The 16,462-nt window shown below is 37.6% G+C and overlaps 1 protein-coding gene and 1 long non-coding RNA gene across 3 annotated transcripts in view; one reads left to right on the forward strand and one right to left on the reverse strand.

Moving 5' to 3' along the window:
• The window catches only part of POLR2B (RNA polymerase II subunit B), a 54,790-nt gene that overhangs the window by 20,114 nt on the left and 18,214 nt on the right, over positions 1 to 16,462 (forward strand). Inside the window, exons 9-14 of one of the 2 annotated variants that reach the window (XM_055588676.1) lie at positions 440 to 636; positions 793 to 912; positions 1,664 to 1,850; positions 4,579 to 4,722; positions 4,968 to 5,107; positions 5,207 to 5,318. In XM_055588676.1, the coding sequence (XP_055444651.1) occupies positions 440 to 636; positions 793 to 912; positions 1,664 to 1,850; positions 4,579 to 4,722; positions 4,968 to 5,107; positions 5,207 to 5,318 (900 nt within the window). The remainder of the gene's footprint in view (positions 1 to 439; positions 637 to 792; positions 913 to 1,663; positions 1,851 to 4,578; positions 4,723 to 4,967; positions 5,108 to 5,206; positions 5,319 to 16,462) is intronic. The other variant, XM_055588677.1, reaches the window with a different exon arrangement.
• On the reverse strand, positions 12,842 to 14,101 carry LOC129657910 (uncharacterized). The gene is made up of 2 exons (XR_008717164.1): positions 13,939 to 14,101; positions 12,842 to 13,301 (listed from the first exon to the last, which is right to left on the reverse strand). It is a non-coding gene; the product is annotated as an uncharacterized LOC129657910 (long non-coding RNA).

Genomic DNA, 16,462 nt, shown 5'->3' on the forward strand with positions numbered 1-16,462 from the left:
AAAGATAAGTATTTAGATAGTTGAAAGGATAAACTTCTTAAACCAAGACTGACAACATTATGACACATATATTCATTTGAGCTTAGTTTGAGTGTTAAACTTCTCTAAATTGATTTTAGATATTTGAAAGGAACTTTTTAAAGCTATTGTTTATTAAAATGTAAAAAAAAAAACAAAAAACTCAAACCCACTGTGCTCTGTTATAATGGAATTATTTGTATTATTCTGGAAAGTATGATTGTCCATGCTGATCATTTTTTTCAGAGTTCCCTAGATCAATAAGATGTTTTTAAGTTCTAGGATTTTGTGGTTCCTTGAATTTCTAAAAATATTGGCATATTTAGTTAGGTGTTCTTAGGGATATTTAACATATTATAAGTTGACAGTTGCCTTATCTTAAAGATAATTCAAAAATAATTTTGTTTTAATTAACGAATAGGTTAAACCATCACTCGATGAAGCTTTTGTCATCCAAGAACAGAATGTTGCACTAAATTTCATTGGTTCAAGAGGGGCAAAGCCTGGTGTTACCAAAGAGAAAAGAATTAAATATGCCAAGGAAGTATTACAGAAAGAAATGCTCCCTCATGTTGGCGTCAGTGATTTTTGTGAGACCAAGAAAGCTTATTTCTTGGGGTATGTCATATTTCATTGTTTTAAGTTCTTTGCCAAGATGTGTTGAGATGAAGTTTTTCTTAAAGCTGAAAATGTCAAAATTGATGTTTTCAATATATGTTAAAAAAAAAAAAAGGAAAGCCAAAACCATGTGCTTTCTCTTTTTCTTTTTTAAAGGTACATGGTTCATAGGTTGCTGCTAGCAGCTTTGGGTAGAAGAGAATTAGATGACAGAGATCACTATGGAAACAAAAGATTGGACCTTGCTGGACCACTACTTGCATTCTTATTTAGAGGGTAAGAGATTATAGAATGATACTGTTAAAAGTAGATAAATTTCAGTTTAGATTGGTTACGGCACATGGAGGTGCTAAAAAACTATCTTGGCATGCATAATGGGTACATGTGAAGTTAGCTACATTCTTTGCCAGTTGTGCAGTTTGGTTTTGCTTCACATCTGAGAATTTCAAGATTGTGGGAACGTTTATCACTTGTTTACATTTTATTCCTCTCCACCATTGCAAAGCATTTGAGAAAGCTCAGTTATTGATTGACTTTCTGAGTGCTGATATTGGAATTCTGTTAGTTCTACTTTGCAGTTTATAAAAACACAAAAGCTAGAGAGGAACCAGTGGTTGTGTCAGAATTAAGGTTATACATGATTTTTATTTTATTCTTAATATGTTTTTATATTTTCTATAATGAACATATACTACTTCTATAATTGGAAAAACTTATTTGTAAAAATTATGTAGACAATTTAGCACAAAAATGATATTAGTGTTTTGTGCATGTTCTATTATTTATTGTGTTGTATATTAGAGTTTTTCAATCTTGTTTTTTACCACCCCACTAAGGACCATCTTTCGACTATTTTTCTCTTACTGCTTTGCTTGTGTATGTTTTTGTACTGTATGTACATCTGTGCTTTTTATATAAAAAATAACCCCCCATCTCAACTACTTTTCGCCTCCTTGTGGGCAACAGTGTCCTTGTTAAAGAATTCATATTACAGACCTTGACACGTTTAAAACATTTTATTGGGCAGAATGTTTAAGAATTTGCTTAAAGAAGTACGGATCTATGCCCAGAAGTTCATTGATCGTGGAAAGGATTTTAACTTGGAATTGGCAATTAAAACAAGAATTATATCTGATGGCCTAAAATACTCTTTAGCTACTGGAAACTGGGGTGACCAAAAGAAAGCTCATCAAGCCAGAGCTGGAGTATCTCAGGTAAGGATGTCAACTGTGACTACAGGTTTGGTAAGAAAACATTACGAAACCAATAGAATCTTCATTTATTGAATGTAAATTGTTTTCCCTTTTTTTTTTCTTGGTTAGATATAAAAGCACTTGGAGGCTTTTGAATTATGAAAGTGAAAATTTTCTTAAGTTAGCTGTTAGCATTATTAAGAGATTTTAAAGTTTTGACTCTCATCAAGATATTTAATAAATTCACATAGGTTCTTAGGAGGTGAAACAGTCTATGTTCATGAAATTTTTGTCTTAAAAGTTCCATATTAGAAACCGATACCCAGGGGATAAATTATTTTGTGTAATGTAATACTTCTAAACTGATTTCTGTATGTTGCCCTGTTTTATGTACAGTGATTGCAGTAGGTACTCTCAGAATGATTAATGGGGGAAACATTTTACAAAAATGTCTCACCAGGTGTTTTTATTTGTTTTTCCTAATTACTTTTCATATGAGATTTAAAACTTACCATGTACATGTTTAGCTTTATGGAAGGGATCTCCCCCTCATTTGCTTTGTTTTTTTTTTAAAAAACAAGCCTATACCAGTATCACCTGATTAATTTGGCATTCAGACATGAACTTTAACCTCCTAATTCCTGGAAGTCTAAGTATCTTAAGAATTATGGAAGGATGCTCATAACCCAGTTAAATTTCTAGTTTCTTTTAGTTTAGTAAGGATTTGTTGACTCTAGTTGGTGTTTGTGATGTTGGGTTCACAGGTTGATTCCAGCCCTCAAGGAGCTCACCATCTATTAGAGGAAACATTTGTCCTTATATATCTCACTATGCCTTGAGCGAATTATGATAAACGCCGTCCTGCCGATTGAGTTCAGTTCCTGGGTTTTAAGATGTGCCAAGAGCTCTGTCACACATTGGATCTGCAAAGAATGAATAAAACATGATCCCTGATCTTTAGTAGCTTACAGTCTGTACTCAGAGATGGAAACAGATATTACAGCATGGTACAGGGAGTATTAAATGAGAGCTATGCATGCTTGCTCTGTGGGGATGCTGGAGAAAGGCATATAGCACTGCCTGAGAGTGTGAACAGAAATGTTTTCTTTAGGAGGTGGCATGTGAGCTGGCTCTTGAAGGGTAGTTGAGAAATAGCCCAAGCCCTGGAGGAGGGTAGAACCGATAGCTCATAGGAAAGCTGGAGAAAATTTCTTAATATCCTGAAAAAAGGGACAGAGGGAGAAAAGGGCTCATGTATGTGGGAGGAGCTAGATCATTCTAGTGTTTTCAAATCAAAGTGGGAGAGTTAGAAACTTGGGGTTGGAGAGGGGAGCGTGGGAACAGCTTGTAGAGGGGCATTCATTTTTGCTTTTTAGGTAGCTTCACAGTAAATGTCATTGTGGAGAAAAGATTTGAGAAGGGCATAGTTGGTGGCAGGAAGATTGTTGGAACAGGCTCAGTGAGAAATGGTTAGAGCCTGCAGTGGAACAGTTCTATGGAGGTAGAGAGTGGAGTCAGATTTGAGAAATATTAGGAAGTTTGGAAAGCTTTGTGATTAGATGAATGATGGAAAACTCCATAGAACAGAGAAAAGAGAACAGTTCTTCCTGGAGGTGATCAGATGTCTTCTATAGAAGTGGTAGAATTTCACCAAGCAGAGCAGAATGGGGAGTGCATTCCATCCTGTGGCAGTTGTGGAGGTGAGAAGTGTTCGGCAGTGTGGATGGAGTACAGGAGTTCTGAAGACTATAGTAGGGGAAGGTTGTCTGGGACTTGATTGAAAAGAGCTTCAGTGTCATGCTCCTTTAGCTGGTGGGGAACTGTCTAATATTTTTTAATTCAGTGAGTGATGTGAACTTACCTATATCTGTGTTATAATTCTGGTAACTGACCAGAGTAGATTGGAGAGGACATTGCAGGGACTTACGAGCTAATGATAGTAGTACAGGTTGAGGTGAGGAGCTGGTTTTTTGCTGTGATGTTGGGAATGGACGGTTTAGTTTTTTCAGGAAGTTGGGAAATAGAGTTGACAGGATATGTTTATTGATGCATGAAAGGAGGAAGTCAGAGACAAAGATATCATGAGATTTCTAGGTTGGGAGATAAAGGGAAGGGTGACACCATTAACCATGATAGGAGATTTAGGAAGAGGAAGGAGGATGGATTGTTGTAAGTGTGGGGAAAGAGGTGATGTGTTATTAGGTACATTGAGATTGTGTTGATTACTTTATATCTCTCTAAATATTACCGTACTTACACAAGTATTACCTTGTTTAGTGTTCTGTAAATATTGAATCTCTTTGTTGGGTTCAGAGGCCTCAACCTGGAAAAAGTTCTGGGATGGGTTAGTGATGTTTGCTATGGTCAAAGGAATGAGAGTTGGTAGCATATAACACTTAGTGGCTGATGTTTGCTAAGTACTGTTCTAGGTACTGGGATACAACGGAGAAAAAAACAAGTTAAAAAAACCCCACTAACATCCAAATGTTTGGAGATAGGCCATAAAACATTTATGTGACATGTTAGAACTGTATGTCATATATTTGCCATCCTTGCTATAAGGGTCAATTAAGTTACAAGAGTGAACAGAATTATCCAGGGCAGATTGGAGAAAGGAAGGATGGAAACTGTTGGACACTGAGTGGATTATATGTGAAAATATGACTTTGCCTCATTTTAGTATTTGCCAAAAATACGATAGTGTAACAGAAATGCCCAAGCTCTATAAAGATTTGTTATTGTTTTCTAGGTATTAAATCGCCTGACTTTTGCATCTACTCTTTCTCACCTGCGTCGTTTAAATTCTCCCATTGGTAGAGATGGCAAACTAGCAAAACCTAGACAATTGCATAATACATTATGGGGAATGGTGTGTCCTGCTGAGACCCCAGAGGTAATGCATTAGAATTTATGTTCAAGACAAAAAGTACAAGAATTATCATGTAGAGTATAATTACTTTTATAAGTAACTTTTAATTTTATTTAATTATCTAAGTGTAGTATAGAACTAAGATATTATAATTTTGTTTTTAGGAAGTAAGAATATATTCTGAAATCAAATTGGAGGAGAAGTGTGGAAAAGAATTTTGAAAGGCATGTTAAATCAGTATGAGTAATATGTACTTTATTTATTCCAAGGGCCATGCTGTAGGACTTGTGAAGAATTTAGCCCTGATGGCTTATATTTCAGTTGGATCTCAACCTTCTCCAATTCTGGAATTTTTAGAAGAATGGAGTATGGAAAATTTAGAAGAAATTTCTCCTGCAGCTATTGCTGAGTGTGTATAGATGCAATTAAAAAAAGAAACTTGTTAATTTTTGGTTATAGCTTATTACAGAGTTACTAAGTACAAAATACTTTTGGTTTTCTATTTTAGTGCAACCAAGATTTTTGTTAATGGCTGTTGGGTTGGAATACATAAAGATCCTGAACAACTTATGAACACGCTACGGAAGCTGCGGCGTCAGATGGACATCATTGTGTCTGAAGTAAGAATCTTTAACTATTTAAGAGGACATGATCTCTGGGATTTCTGAACGAGGCATAAGTCTAAGTGAAAGTTATCTTTACATTGATATCTTTCTTGAACTGTTGTCCTTTGAATTTTAAAGTGCATTGTCAAAAGTCTAGATAATGTTTTGAGCTAGATTTAATAATAAGGTATTGCTCACTTTAATGCCTTAGATATATGCATCCAAAGTTTTGACATGTAATTTATTATTAAATTATATTTTAGAATTCAGATTACATTTTAAAGTGTATTCTTTGGAGAATTGTTTTGTGAAGCTGACAGTGCTTTTAAAGAAGGAATGATCATCTCTGATAACTTCCTTTGTTGGAATCCAGAGATTGATTCTTTTTTTTTTTTTTTCTTTTTTTTTTTTTTTTTTTAATTTTATTTTATTTTTAAACTTTACATAACTGTATTAGATTTGCCAAATATCAAAATGAATCCGCCACAGGTATACATGTGTTCCCCATCCTGAACCCTCCTCCCTCCTCCCTCCCCATTCCATCCCTCTGGGTCGTCCCAGTGCACCAGCCCCAAGCATCCAGTATCGTGCATCGAACCTGGACTGGCAACTCATTTCATACATGATATTTACATGTTTCAATGCCATTCTCCCAAATCTTCCCACCCTCTCCCTCTCCCACAGAGTCCATAAGACTGTTCTATACATCAGTGTCTCTTTTGCTGTCTCGTACACAGGGTTATTGTTACCATCTTTCTAAATTCCATATATATGCGTTAGTATACTGTATTGGTGTTTTTCTTTCTGGCTTACTTCACTCTGTATAATAGGCTCCAGTTTCATCCACCTCATTAGAACTGATTCAAATGTATTCTTTTTAATGGCTGAATAATACTCCATTGTGTATATGTACCACAGCTTTCTTATCCATTCATCTGCTGATGGACATCTAGGTTGCTTCCATGTCCTGGCTATTATAAACAGTGCTGCGATGAACATTGGGGTACTCGTGTCTCTTTCCCTTCTGGTTTTCTCAGTGTGTATGCCCAGCAGTGGGATTGCTGGATCATAAGGCAGTTCTATTTCCAGTTTTTTAAGGAATCTCCACACTGTTCTCCATAGTGGCTGTACTAGTTTGCATTCCCACCAACAGTGGAAGAGGGTTCCCTTTTCTCCACACCCTCTCCAGCATTTATTACTTGTAGACTTTTGGATTGCAGCCATTCTGACTGGTGTGAAATGGTACCTCATAGTGGTTTTGATTTGCATTTCTCTGATAATGAGTGATGTTGAGCATCTTTTCATGTGTTTGTTAGCCATCTTTATGTCTTCTTTGGAGAAATGTCTATTTAGTTCTTTGGCCCATTTTTTGATTGGGTCATTTATTTTTCTGGAGTTGAGCTGTAGGAGTTGCTTGTATATTCTCGAGATTAGTTGTTTGTCAGTTGCTTCATTTGCTATTATCTTCTCCCATTCTGAAGGCTGTCTTTTCACCTTGCTAATAGTTTCCTTTGATGTGCAGAAGCTTTTAAGGTTAATTAGGTCCCATTTGTTTATTTTTGCTTTTATTTCCAGTATTCTGGGAGGTGGGTCATAGAGGATCCTGCTGTGATGTATGTCAGAGAGTGTTTTGCCTATGTTCTCCTCTAGGAGTTTTATAGTTTCTGGTCTTACGTTGAGATCTTTAATCCATTTTGAGTTTATTTTTGTGTATGGTGTTAGAAAGTGTTCTAGTTTCATTCTTTTACAAGTGGTTGACCAGAGTTCCCAGCACCACTTGTTAAAGAGATTGTCTTTAATCCATTGTATATTCTTGCCTCCTTTGTCGAAGATAAGGTGTCCATATGTGCGTGGATTTATCTCTGGGCTTTCTATTTTGTTCCATTGATCTATATTTCTGTCTTTGTGCCAGTACCATACTGTCTTGATAACTGTGGCTTTGTAGTAGAGCCTGAAGTCAGGTAGGTTGATTCCTCCAGTTCCATTCTTCTTTCTCAAGATCGCTTTGGCTATTCGAGGTTTTTTGTTTTTCCATACAAATTGTGAAATTATTTGTTCTAGCTCTGTGAAGAATGCTGTTGGTAGCTTGATAGGGATTGCATTGAATCTATAGATTGCTTTGGGTAGTATACTCATTTTCACTACATTGATTCTTCCAATCCATGAACATGGTATATTTCTCCATCTGTTAGTGTCCTCTTTGATTTCTTTCACCAGTGTTTTATAGTTTTCTATATATAGGTCTTTAGATTCTTTAGGTAGATATATTCCTAAGTATTTTATTCTTTCCGTTGCAATGGTGAATGGAATTGTTTCCTTAATTTCTCTTTCTGTTTTCTCATTATTAGTGTATAGGAATGCAAGGGATTTCTGTGTGTTGATTTTATATCCTGCAACTTTACTATAGTCATTGATTAGTTCTAGTAATTTTCTGGTGGAGTCTTTAGGGTTTTCTATGTAGAGGATCATGTCATCTGCAAACAGTGAGAGCTTTACTTCTTCTTTTCCAATTTGGATTCCTTTTATTTCTTTTTCTGCTCTGATTGCTGTGGCCAAAACTTCCAAAACTATGTTGAATAGTAATGGTGAAAGTGGGCACCCTTGTCTTGTTCCTGACTTTAGAGGAAATGCTTTCAATTTTTCACCATTGAGGATAATGTTTGCTGTGGGTTTGTCATATATAGCTTTGATTATGTTGAGGTAGGTTCCTTCTATTCCTGCTTTCTGGAGAGTTTTGATCATAAATGGATGTTGAATTTTGTCAAAGGCTTTCTCTGCATCTATTGAGATAATCATATGGTTTTTATTTTTCAATTTGTTAATGTGGTGTATTACATTGATTGATTTGCGGATATTGAAGAATCCTTGCATCCCTGGGATAAAGCCCACTTGGTCATGGTGTATGATCTTTTTAATGTGTTGTTGGATTCTGATTGCTAGAATTTTGTTAAGGATTTTTGCATCTATGTTCATCAGTGATATTGGCCTGTAGTTTTCTTTTTTTGTGGGATCTTTGTCAGGTTTTGGTATTAGGGTGATGGTGGCCTCATAGAATGAGTTTGGAAGTTTACCATCCTCTGCAATTTTCTGGAAGAGTTTGAGCAGGATAGGTGTTAGCTCTTCTCTAAATTTTTGGTAGAATTCAGCTGTGAAGCCGTCTGGACCTGGGCTTTTGTTTGCTGGAAGATTTTTTATTACAGTTTCAATTTCCGTGCTTGTGATGGGTCTGTTAAGATTTTCTATTTCTTCCTGATCGAGTTTTGGAAAGTTGTACTTTTCTAAGAATTTGTCCATTTCTTCCACGTTGTCCATTTTATTGGCATATAATTGTTGATAGTAGTCTCTTATGATCCTTTGTATTTCTGTGTTGTCTGTTGTGATCTCTCCATTTTCATTTCTAATTTTATTGATTTGATTTTTCTCCCTTTGTTTCTTGATGAGTCTGGCTAATGGTTTGTCAATTTTATTTATCCTTTCAAAGAACCAGCTTTTGGTTTTGTTGATTTTTGCTATGGTCTCTTTTGTTTCTTTTGCATTTATTTCTGCTCTAATTTTTAAGATTTCTTTCCTTCTACTAACCCTGGGGTTCTTCATTTCTTCCTTTTCTAGTTGCTTTAGGTGTAGAGTTAGGTTATTTATTTGACTTTTTTCTTGTTTCTTGAGGTGTGCCTGTATTGCTATGAACTTTCCCCTTAGGACTGCTTTTACCGTGTCCCACAGGTTTTGGGTTGTTGTGTTTTCATTTTCATTCGTTTCTATGCAAATTTTGATTTCTTTTTTGATTTCTTCTGTGATTTGTTGGTTATTCAGCAGCGTGTTGTTCAGCCTCCATATGTTGGATTTTTTAATAGTTTTTCTCCTGTAATTGAGATCTAATCTTACTGCATTGTGGTCAGAAAAGATGCTTGGAATGATTTCTATTTTTTTGAATTTACCAAGGCTAGCTTTATGGCCCAGGATGTGATCTATCCTGGAGAAGGTTCCATGTGCGCTTGAGAAGAAGGTGAAATTCATTGTTTTGGGATGAAATGTCCTATAGATATCAATTAGGTCTAACTGGTCTATTGTATCGTTTAAAGTTTGTGTTTCCTTGTTAATTTTCTGTTTAGTTGATCTATCCATAGGTGTGAGTGGGGTATTAAAGTCTCCCACTATTATTGTGTTATTGTTAATTTCTTCTTTCATACTTGTTAGCATTTGTCTTACATACTGCGGTGCTCCCGTGTTGGGTGCATATATATTTATAATTGTTATATCTTCTTCTTGGATTGATCCTTTGATCATTATGTAGTGACCATCTTTGTCTCTTTTCACAGTCTTTGTTTTAAAGTCTATTTTATCTGATATGAGTATTGCTACTCCTGCTTTCTTTTGGTCCCTATTCGCATGGAAAATCTTTTTCCAGCCCTTCACTTTCAGTCTGTATGTGTCCCCTGTTTTGAGGTGGGTCTCTTGTAGACAACATATGCAGGGGTCTTGTTTTTGTATCCATTCAGCCAGTCTTTGTCTTTTGGTTGGGGCATTCAACCCATTTACGTTTAAGGTAATTACTGATAAGTATGACCCCGTTGCCATTTACTTTATTGTTTTGGGTTCGAATTTATACACAATTTTTGTGTTTCCTGTCTAGAGAATATCCTTTAGTATTTGTTGGAGAGCTGGTTTGGTGGTGCAGAATTCTCTCAGCTTTTGCTTGTCTGAAAAGCTTTTGATTTCTCCTTCATACTTGAATGAGATCCTTGCTGGGTACAATAATCTGGGCTGTAGATTATTTTCTTTCATCATTTTAAGTATGTCTTGCCATTCCCTCCTGGCTTGAAGAGTTTCTATTGAAAGATCAGCTGTTATCCTTATGGGAATTCCCTTGTGTGTTATTTGTTGTTTTTCCCTTGCTGCTTTTAATATTTGTTCTTTGTGTTTGATCTTTGTTAATTTGATTACTATGTGTCTTGGGGTGTTTCGCCTTGGGTTTATCTTATTTGGGACTCTCTGGGTTTCTTGGACTTGGGTGATTATTTCCTTCCCCATTTTAGGGAAGTTTTCAACTATTATCTCCTCAAGTATTTTCTCATGGTCTTTCTTTTTGTCTTCTTCTTCTGGGACCCCTATGATTCGAATGTTGTAGCGTTTAATATTGTCCTGGAGGTCTCTGAGATTGTCCTCATTTCTTTTAATTCGTTTTTCTTTTATCCTCTCTGATTCATTTATTTCTACCATTCTATCTTCTAATTCACTAATCCTATCTTCTGCCTCTGTTATTCTACTATTTGTTGCCTCCAGAGTGTTTTTAATTTCACTTATTGCATTATTCATTATATATTGACTCTTTTTTATTTCTTCTAAGTCCTTGTTAAACCTTTCTTGCATCTTCTCAATCCTTGCCTCCAGGCTATTTATCTGTGATTCCATTTTAATTTCAAGATTTTGGATCAATTTCACTATTATTATTCGGAATTCTTTATCAGGTAGATTCCCTATCTCTTCCTCTTTGGTTTGGTTTGGTGGGCATTTATCCTGTTCCTTTATCTGCTGGCTATTCCTCTGTCTCTTCATCTTGTTTAAATTGCTGAGTTTGGGGTGTCCTTTCTGTATTCTGGCAGTTTGTGGAGTTCTCTTTATTGTGGCGTTTCCTCGCTGTGTGTGGGTTTGTACAGGTGGCTTGTCAAGGTTTCCTGGTTAGGGAAGCTTGTGTCGATGTTCTGGTGGATGGAGCTGTATTTCTTCTCTCTGGAGTGTAATGGAATGTCCAGTAATGAGTTATGAGATGTCTATGGTTTTGGGGTGACTTTGGGCAGCCTGTATCTTGAAGCTCAGGGCTGTGTTCCTTTGTTGCTGGAGAATTTGCTTGTTATGTCTTTCCCTGGAACTTGTTGGCCCTTGTGTGGTGCTTGGTTTCAGTGTCGGTATGGAGGCGTTTGATGAGCTCCTGTCAATTAATGTTCCTTGGAGTCAGGAGTTCCCTGGAGTCAGGGATTGGACTTAAGCCTCCTACTTCCAGTTATCGGTCTTAATTTTACAGTAGTTTCAAAACTTCTCCTTCTATACAGCACCACTGATAAAACATCTACGTTAAAGATGAAAAGTTTCTCTACTGTGAGGGTCACTCAGAGAGGTTCACAGCGTTACATGGAGAAGAGAAGAGGGAGGAGGGAGTTAGAGGTGACCCAAATGAGATGAGGTGGAATCAATAGTGGAGAGAGTGGGCTAGCCAGTAGTCACTTCCTTATGTGCACTCCACAACTGGACCACTCAGAGATGTTCACGGAGTTATACAGGGAAGAGAAGAAGGAGGCAGGAGACAGAGGTGGCCAGAAGGATAAAAGGGGGAAATGAAAAGGCGGGAGACAGATCCAGCCAGTAATCAGTTCCTTAAGTGTTCTCCACCGTCTGGAACACACAGAAATTCACAGAGTTGGGTAGAGTAGAGAGGGGTTAGGGAGGAGATACAGGTGACCTGGTGGAGAAAATGGAGAGTCCAAAGGGAGAGAGAGCAGTCAAGCCAGTAATCTCGTACACTAGTGAAAAATGGGTCCTGAAGATTGGGTTCTTAAAGGTACAAAATTGGTAACAAATACATAAAAACAAAAATTAGAAATTAGAGTAGAGTTTGGAATTTCAAAAATGCGATGTTAATGAAAAGGAGAAGGAAAAGAAAGAGAGAAAAAACGAACAAAGAAAAACAAACAAGGTCGTGAAAGTAATAAAGAAACTACAGGTACAAAATTGATAACTAATACCAAACAGCAAAAATTAAAAATCCAGAGTAGAGTTTGGAATTTCAAAAATACAACGTTAAAAAAAAAAAAAAGAAGAAGAAGAAAAATAAAGATAGAAAACAAACAAACCAACAAAAACAATGTCGCAAAAATTATAAAGAAAATACAGGTACAAAATTGATATCAAATACCAAAAAGCATAAATTAAAAATCTTGAGTAGAGTTTGGAATTGCAGATATACGATGTTATATAAAAGAAGAAGAGAAAGAAACAGAGGAAAAAAAAAAAAGTCACAGCAATTATGAAAAAAACTATAGGTACAAAATTGATAACATATATCAAAAGGCTAAAATTAAAAATCTAGAGTAGAGTTTGGAATTTCAAAAATGCAATGTTAAAGAAAAGAAGAAAAAGAAAAAAGAAAAAGAAAAAAAAAAAAAAAAAACCACGGTCAAAAAATTATAAAATATATATATGAAGTTTGCTGAAGAAGAAAAAAAAAAAATAGGGTCTTTTTTTTTTTTTTGCAAAGTAATAGTTATAAAAGTGAAAATTAAAGGACAATAGAGGACTTAAAAAAATTTTTTTTTTTTAATTAAAAAAAAAAAGAAAGAAAGAAAGATTGATCGTAAAAATAGTAAAAATATATCTAGGTCTTTCTCTGGTTTTGTTGTGAGTATTGTGGGTTCAGTTAATTTTTGGCAGTTCCTTAGTCCGACTTATATTTCTCAAGATCTATAGGCCCCTTCCTATGTAATCCGTAGTAACCACAGGGTTTTAATCTATGGCCTGTAGCTTCCAAGGCGTTTCCCTCTGTTAGAGCTTCTTCTGTTTGCTGGTCTCTTCAGTGTCTGGTTCCCGCCCTGACACAAAGGGGACGGTGGAGGACCCTATTTTTTTTTTTTTTTTTTTTTTTTTTTAATTTAGGCTCACTTGTTCAGCCGCGCTGTGGGGAGGGAGGGAGGGATGCTGCAAACAGATAACACTGGTGTGCGCTCGAAGTGCCTCAGCCACACTGGGTCTGCCCCGGCTCACGGCGCGTGTAACCTCCCTGCCCACACTGCTTGGGCTCTAGGTTGTTCCGCCGGGAACAATCAGAGGCCGGCCCTGGACTGAGCTCCCAGGTCCAAGCCGCTCAGGTTCAGGCACTCGGGTAGTCCTCAGAGGCGCAGACTCGGTTGGGCCTGCGTTTTGTGTTCTTCCCAGGTCGAGCAGCTCAGGCGATGAGGTGCTTGGCGGGCGCCAATGCTGCGACTTATCGCCTCCCCGCCACTCGGTTATCTGGGTGTAAAACCGGCGCACCTTCTCAGGCAGATGTTGACCGTCCAGACCCCCAAGAAGTTTTAGTTAGCAAAGAAGCCTGCTTACAGTTTTATAGATAGTGTCTCTCTGGGGCTGCGATTGCCCCCTTCCGGCTCTGGTTGCCTGTCACCGGAGGGGGAGGTCTGCAGCCGGCTATCTCTGTTCAGTCCTTTGTTCTGTGCGCGGGCCTGGCGGTGTCTTAGGTTAGGGCTGGCTTTTCGCGTGGTAGATATCCCACAGTCTGGTTTGCTAGCCCAAATTATTTCGCTCAGATAGCGCTCAGGACATTCGGCCCGATTCTTACTCTAAGGGACACAGCCCGCGCCGCACTTCCCTGCCCAGCCCCCGCTTGCTAATGCCGTGTGCAGGCGTCTGCGCTGCTTCTCCGCTGGGGGAGTTCCCGTAGGGCTCACAGTCCGCGATTTTTAATTGTTTATTTTTTTTTTTCCCCTCCCTTTTATGTTGCCCTCTGTGCTTCCAAAGCTTGGCACAGATTCGGCAGTGAGAGGGTTTCCTGGTGTTTGGAAACTTCTCTCTTTTTAAGACTCCCTTCCCGGGACGGAACTCCGTCCCTCCCTCTTTTGTCTCTTTTTTTGTCTTTTATATTTTTTCCTACCTCCTTTCGAAGAGTTGGGCTGCTTTTCTGGGTGCCTGATGTCCTCTGCCGGCATTCGGAAGTTGTTTTGTGGAATTTACTCGATGTTTAAATGCTCTTTTGATGAATTTGTGGGGGAGAAAGTGTTCTCCCCGTCCTACTCCTCCGCCATCTTGGCTCCTCCCTCCCAGAGATTGATTCTTGAAATGTGATACACCTCTATTAGATTCTTTTATGTTTAGGTGGATGTTGAAGTGCTCTGGGTATAGGATTTTTTTTTTTAATCATCAAAATACCAAATGAACTTTATTCTTCCCCAAAATATGGCTTTTGCTTTCAGTGTAATACACTGAGGGCTGGGCTCAGGCTTTTTTTTTTAATTTTCCCAAATCTGCACCTTTGGGTCTTTCTGGATGAAAGTGGATTTGGAGAGAAACTAACACACTTAAGCTGGCCACCTGTCTACCTAGCAAAGCAGAGAATCAAGGTTTGGCTGCTCCAAGGCTTCGTCTAGCAGGCAGACTCTGGGTTTTGAGCCAGGGATATTCAGAGCTTGAAGTCAGGAGCAGCTTGCCTCACTTGAGGGCAGCGGGCAGAGATAAGAGAAAGCCCAAGAACCAGCGTTGTGTTTTTTATGATTGAGAATTTTGTTAATGCCATTTGTTTCTGTTGAGGTTTGCTGTGGTCTCTAGGATAAAATTTAAGTTCTTCATGCTGTTTAGGCCTCTTTACCTTTCAATGGGCCTTTTCCCTCAACCTGGAATGATTGTGCTCCCTATCCCATGCCTCCTCAAAAACGGGTAATAGGGATAAGGTGTTTTTTACTTTTTTTTTTTTAAGATAAATCTCACTAATTCTGAAAAACTCTAGTATTAATTCTTGTCTTCTTCAGGATACTTTACCTGACCTCCCAGTTTGATTTAGATCAGAGGTTGGCAAACATTTTCTTTAAAGGACCAGATATTAAATATTTTAGTCTTTGTTCACCTTACAGTGTCTGTTGTGTATTCAGCTCTGCTGTTGTAGTGAAAAGTAGCCGTAGACAGTACACAAATCAATGTGACTTTATTTTTTTTAAAAAATAGATGGCAGGTAAGGGCAGATTTGATCTGTTGGGCTCTTCACTGAACCCCTGATTTAGACCTATCTCTGTGACTATATCGGAGAAGGCAATGGCACCCCACTCCAGTACTCTTGCCTGGAAAATCCCATGGATGGAGGAGCCTGGTAGGCTGCAGTCCATGGGGTCGCTAGGAGTCAGATACGACTGAGCAACTTCACTTTATTTTTTCACTTTCATGCATTGGAGAAGGAAAAGGCAACCCACTCCAGTGTTCTTGCCTGGAGACTCCCAGGGACGGTGGAGCCTGGTGGGCTGCCGTCTATGGGGTCGCACAGAGTCGGACACAACTGAAGCGACTTAGCAGTAGCAGCTGTGACTATATATAGCATATTTTCCTTGAATAAGTTATGACAAAATGCATATACCAGATAGTAACTATTGATTTATGTGCCTGCTTCTCTCACTATACTGTTAATGTCTCAGAGGCAAGGAATGTGTCTTAATATGACTTTGTATTTTCAGTTCTGAGTGTGGTGCCTGATATGTAGTGTCTGACAGTGAGTGTTTGTTTGAACTATAAATCGGCCCTGTGTCCTTGAACTGGGCTGTTTAATCTCCTATTGGAGAATGTTGTTAGGAGCCTCTTAGTAGGAGAATTGTATATATTTTTTAGGAGTCTAGTACTTTTTCTTTTCCTTTACGTTTTCTGATAACCAGAGATTCTCATCTTATCCATTTCTAACTTTAGCTTTGTGTTGGACCTGTTAGGCTTTCCTGTCAGTAGTCTTCTCGAGAACACCTATTTCCTTTGAAATACAAGATTCTGTTTGGCCTTTGAGGAGACACAGCTCAGTTTATATCTTTCTGTTAAGACAAAAGAGCTATATTCTGTTATTGTAATATAATATTTTATATTCTATTAGGAATTCTCTAAGGATTCAAGGAAAGCATTTGAGAATGCTGTTCTTGGTGTGTTTGCTCATACACACAGTTTCATCTCAGAGTTTTTCTAAGGATGGGAAGTGGGCTAAGAATGTGGGACATTTTCTTTTTCTTGGCTTTTGACTCTTTACACTTTGGGAGAACTTAGTGTTTTTTGATTAAGCTTTAATGATTTGCTGTTGTTTTAAAACTGAATAATCCAAACTTTTTCTTTAAATAAACCCAATCTTTTTTTTTCCTATGGCTACGTTATGTGGCTTGTGGGTCTTAGTTCCCCCACCAGATATTGAACCTGGGCCCCAGCAGTGAAAACGCAGACCAACAGGGAATTCCCTACCCAATCTTTTCTTTAATAAAAGTATCCAGTTGTTATTTCACTTTCTGAAAGTACTTTTATGTAGAAATACCAGTCTATTTTTCCATTTCCTAACTGATTAGCAATTCATTTCTTAGTTGACTTTTAAGATTATGTATTAGATCTTGAAAATTCACTGGAAATTTTTATTTGTTTACTTCTTGATATTGGCACTTCAAATTCTA

This window comes from Bubalus kerabau, chromosome 7, assembly GCF_029407905.1.
Source record: "Bubalus kerabau isolate K-KA32 ecotype Philippines breed swamp buffalo chromosome 7, PCC_UOA_SB_1v2, whole genome shotgun sequence".
Lineage (NCBI taxonomy): Eukaryota > Metazoa > Chordata > Mammalia > Artiodactyla > Bovidae > Bubalus > Bubalus kerabau.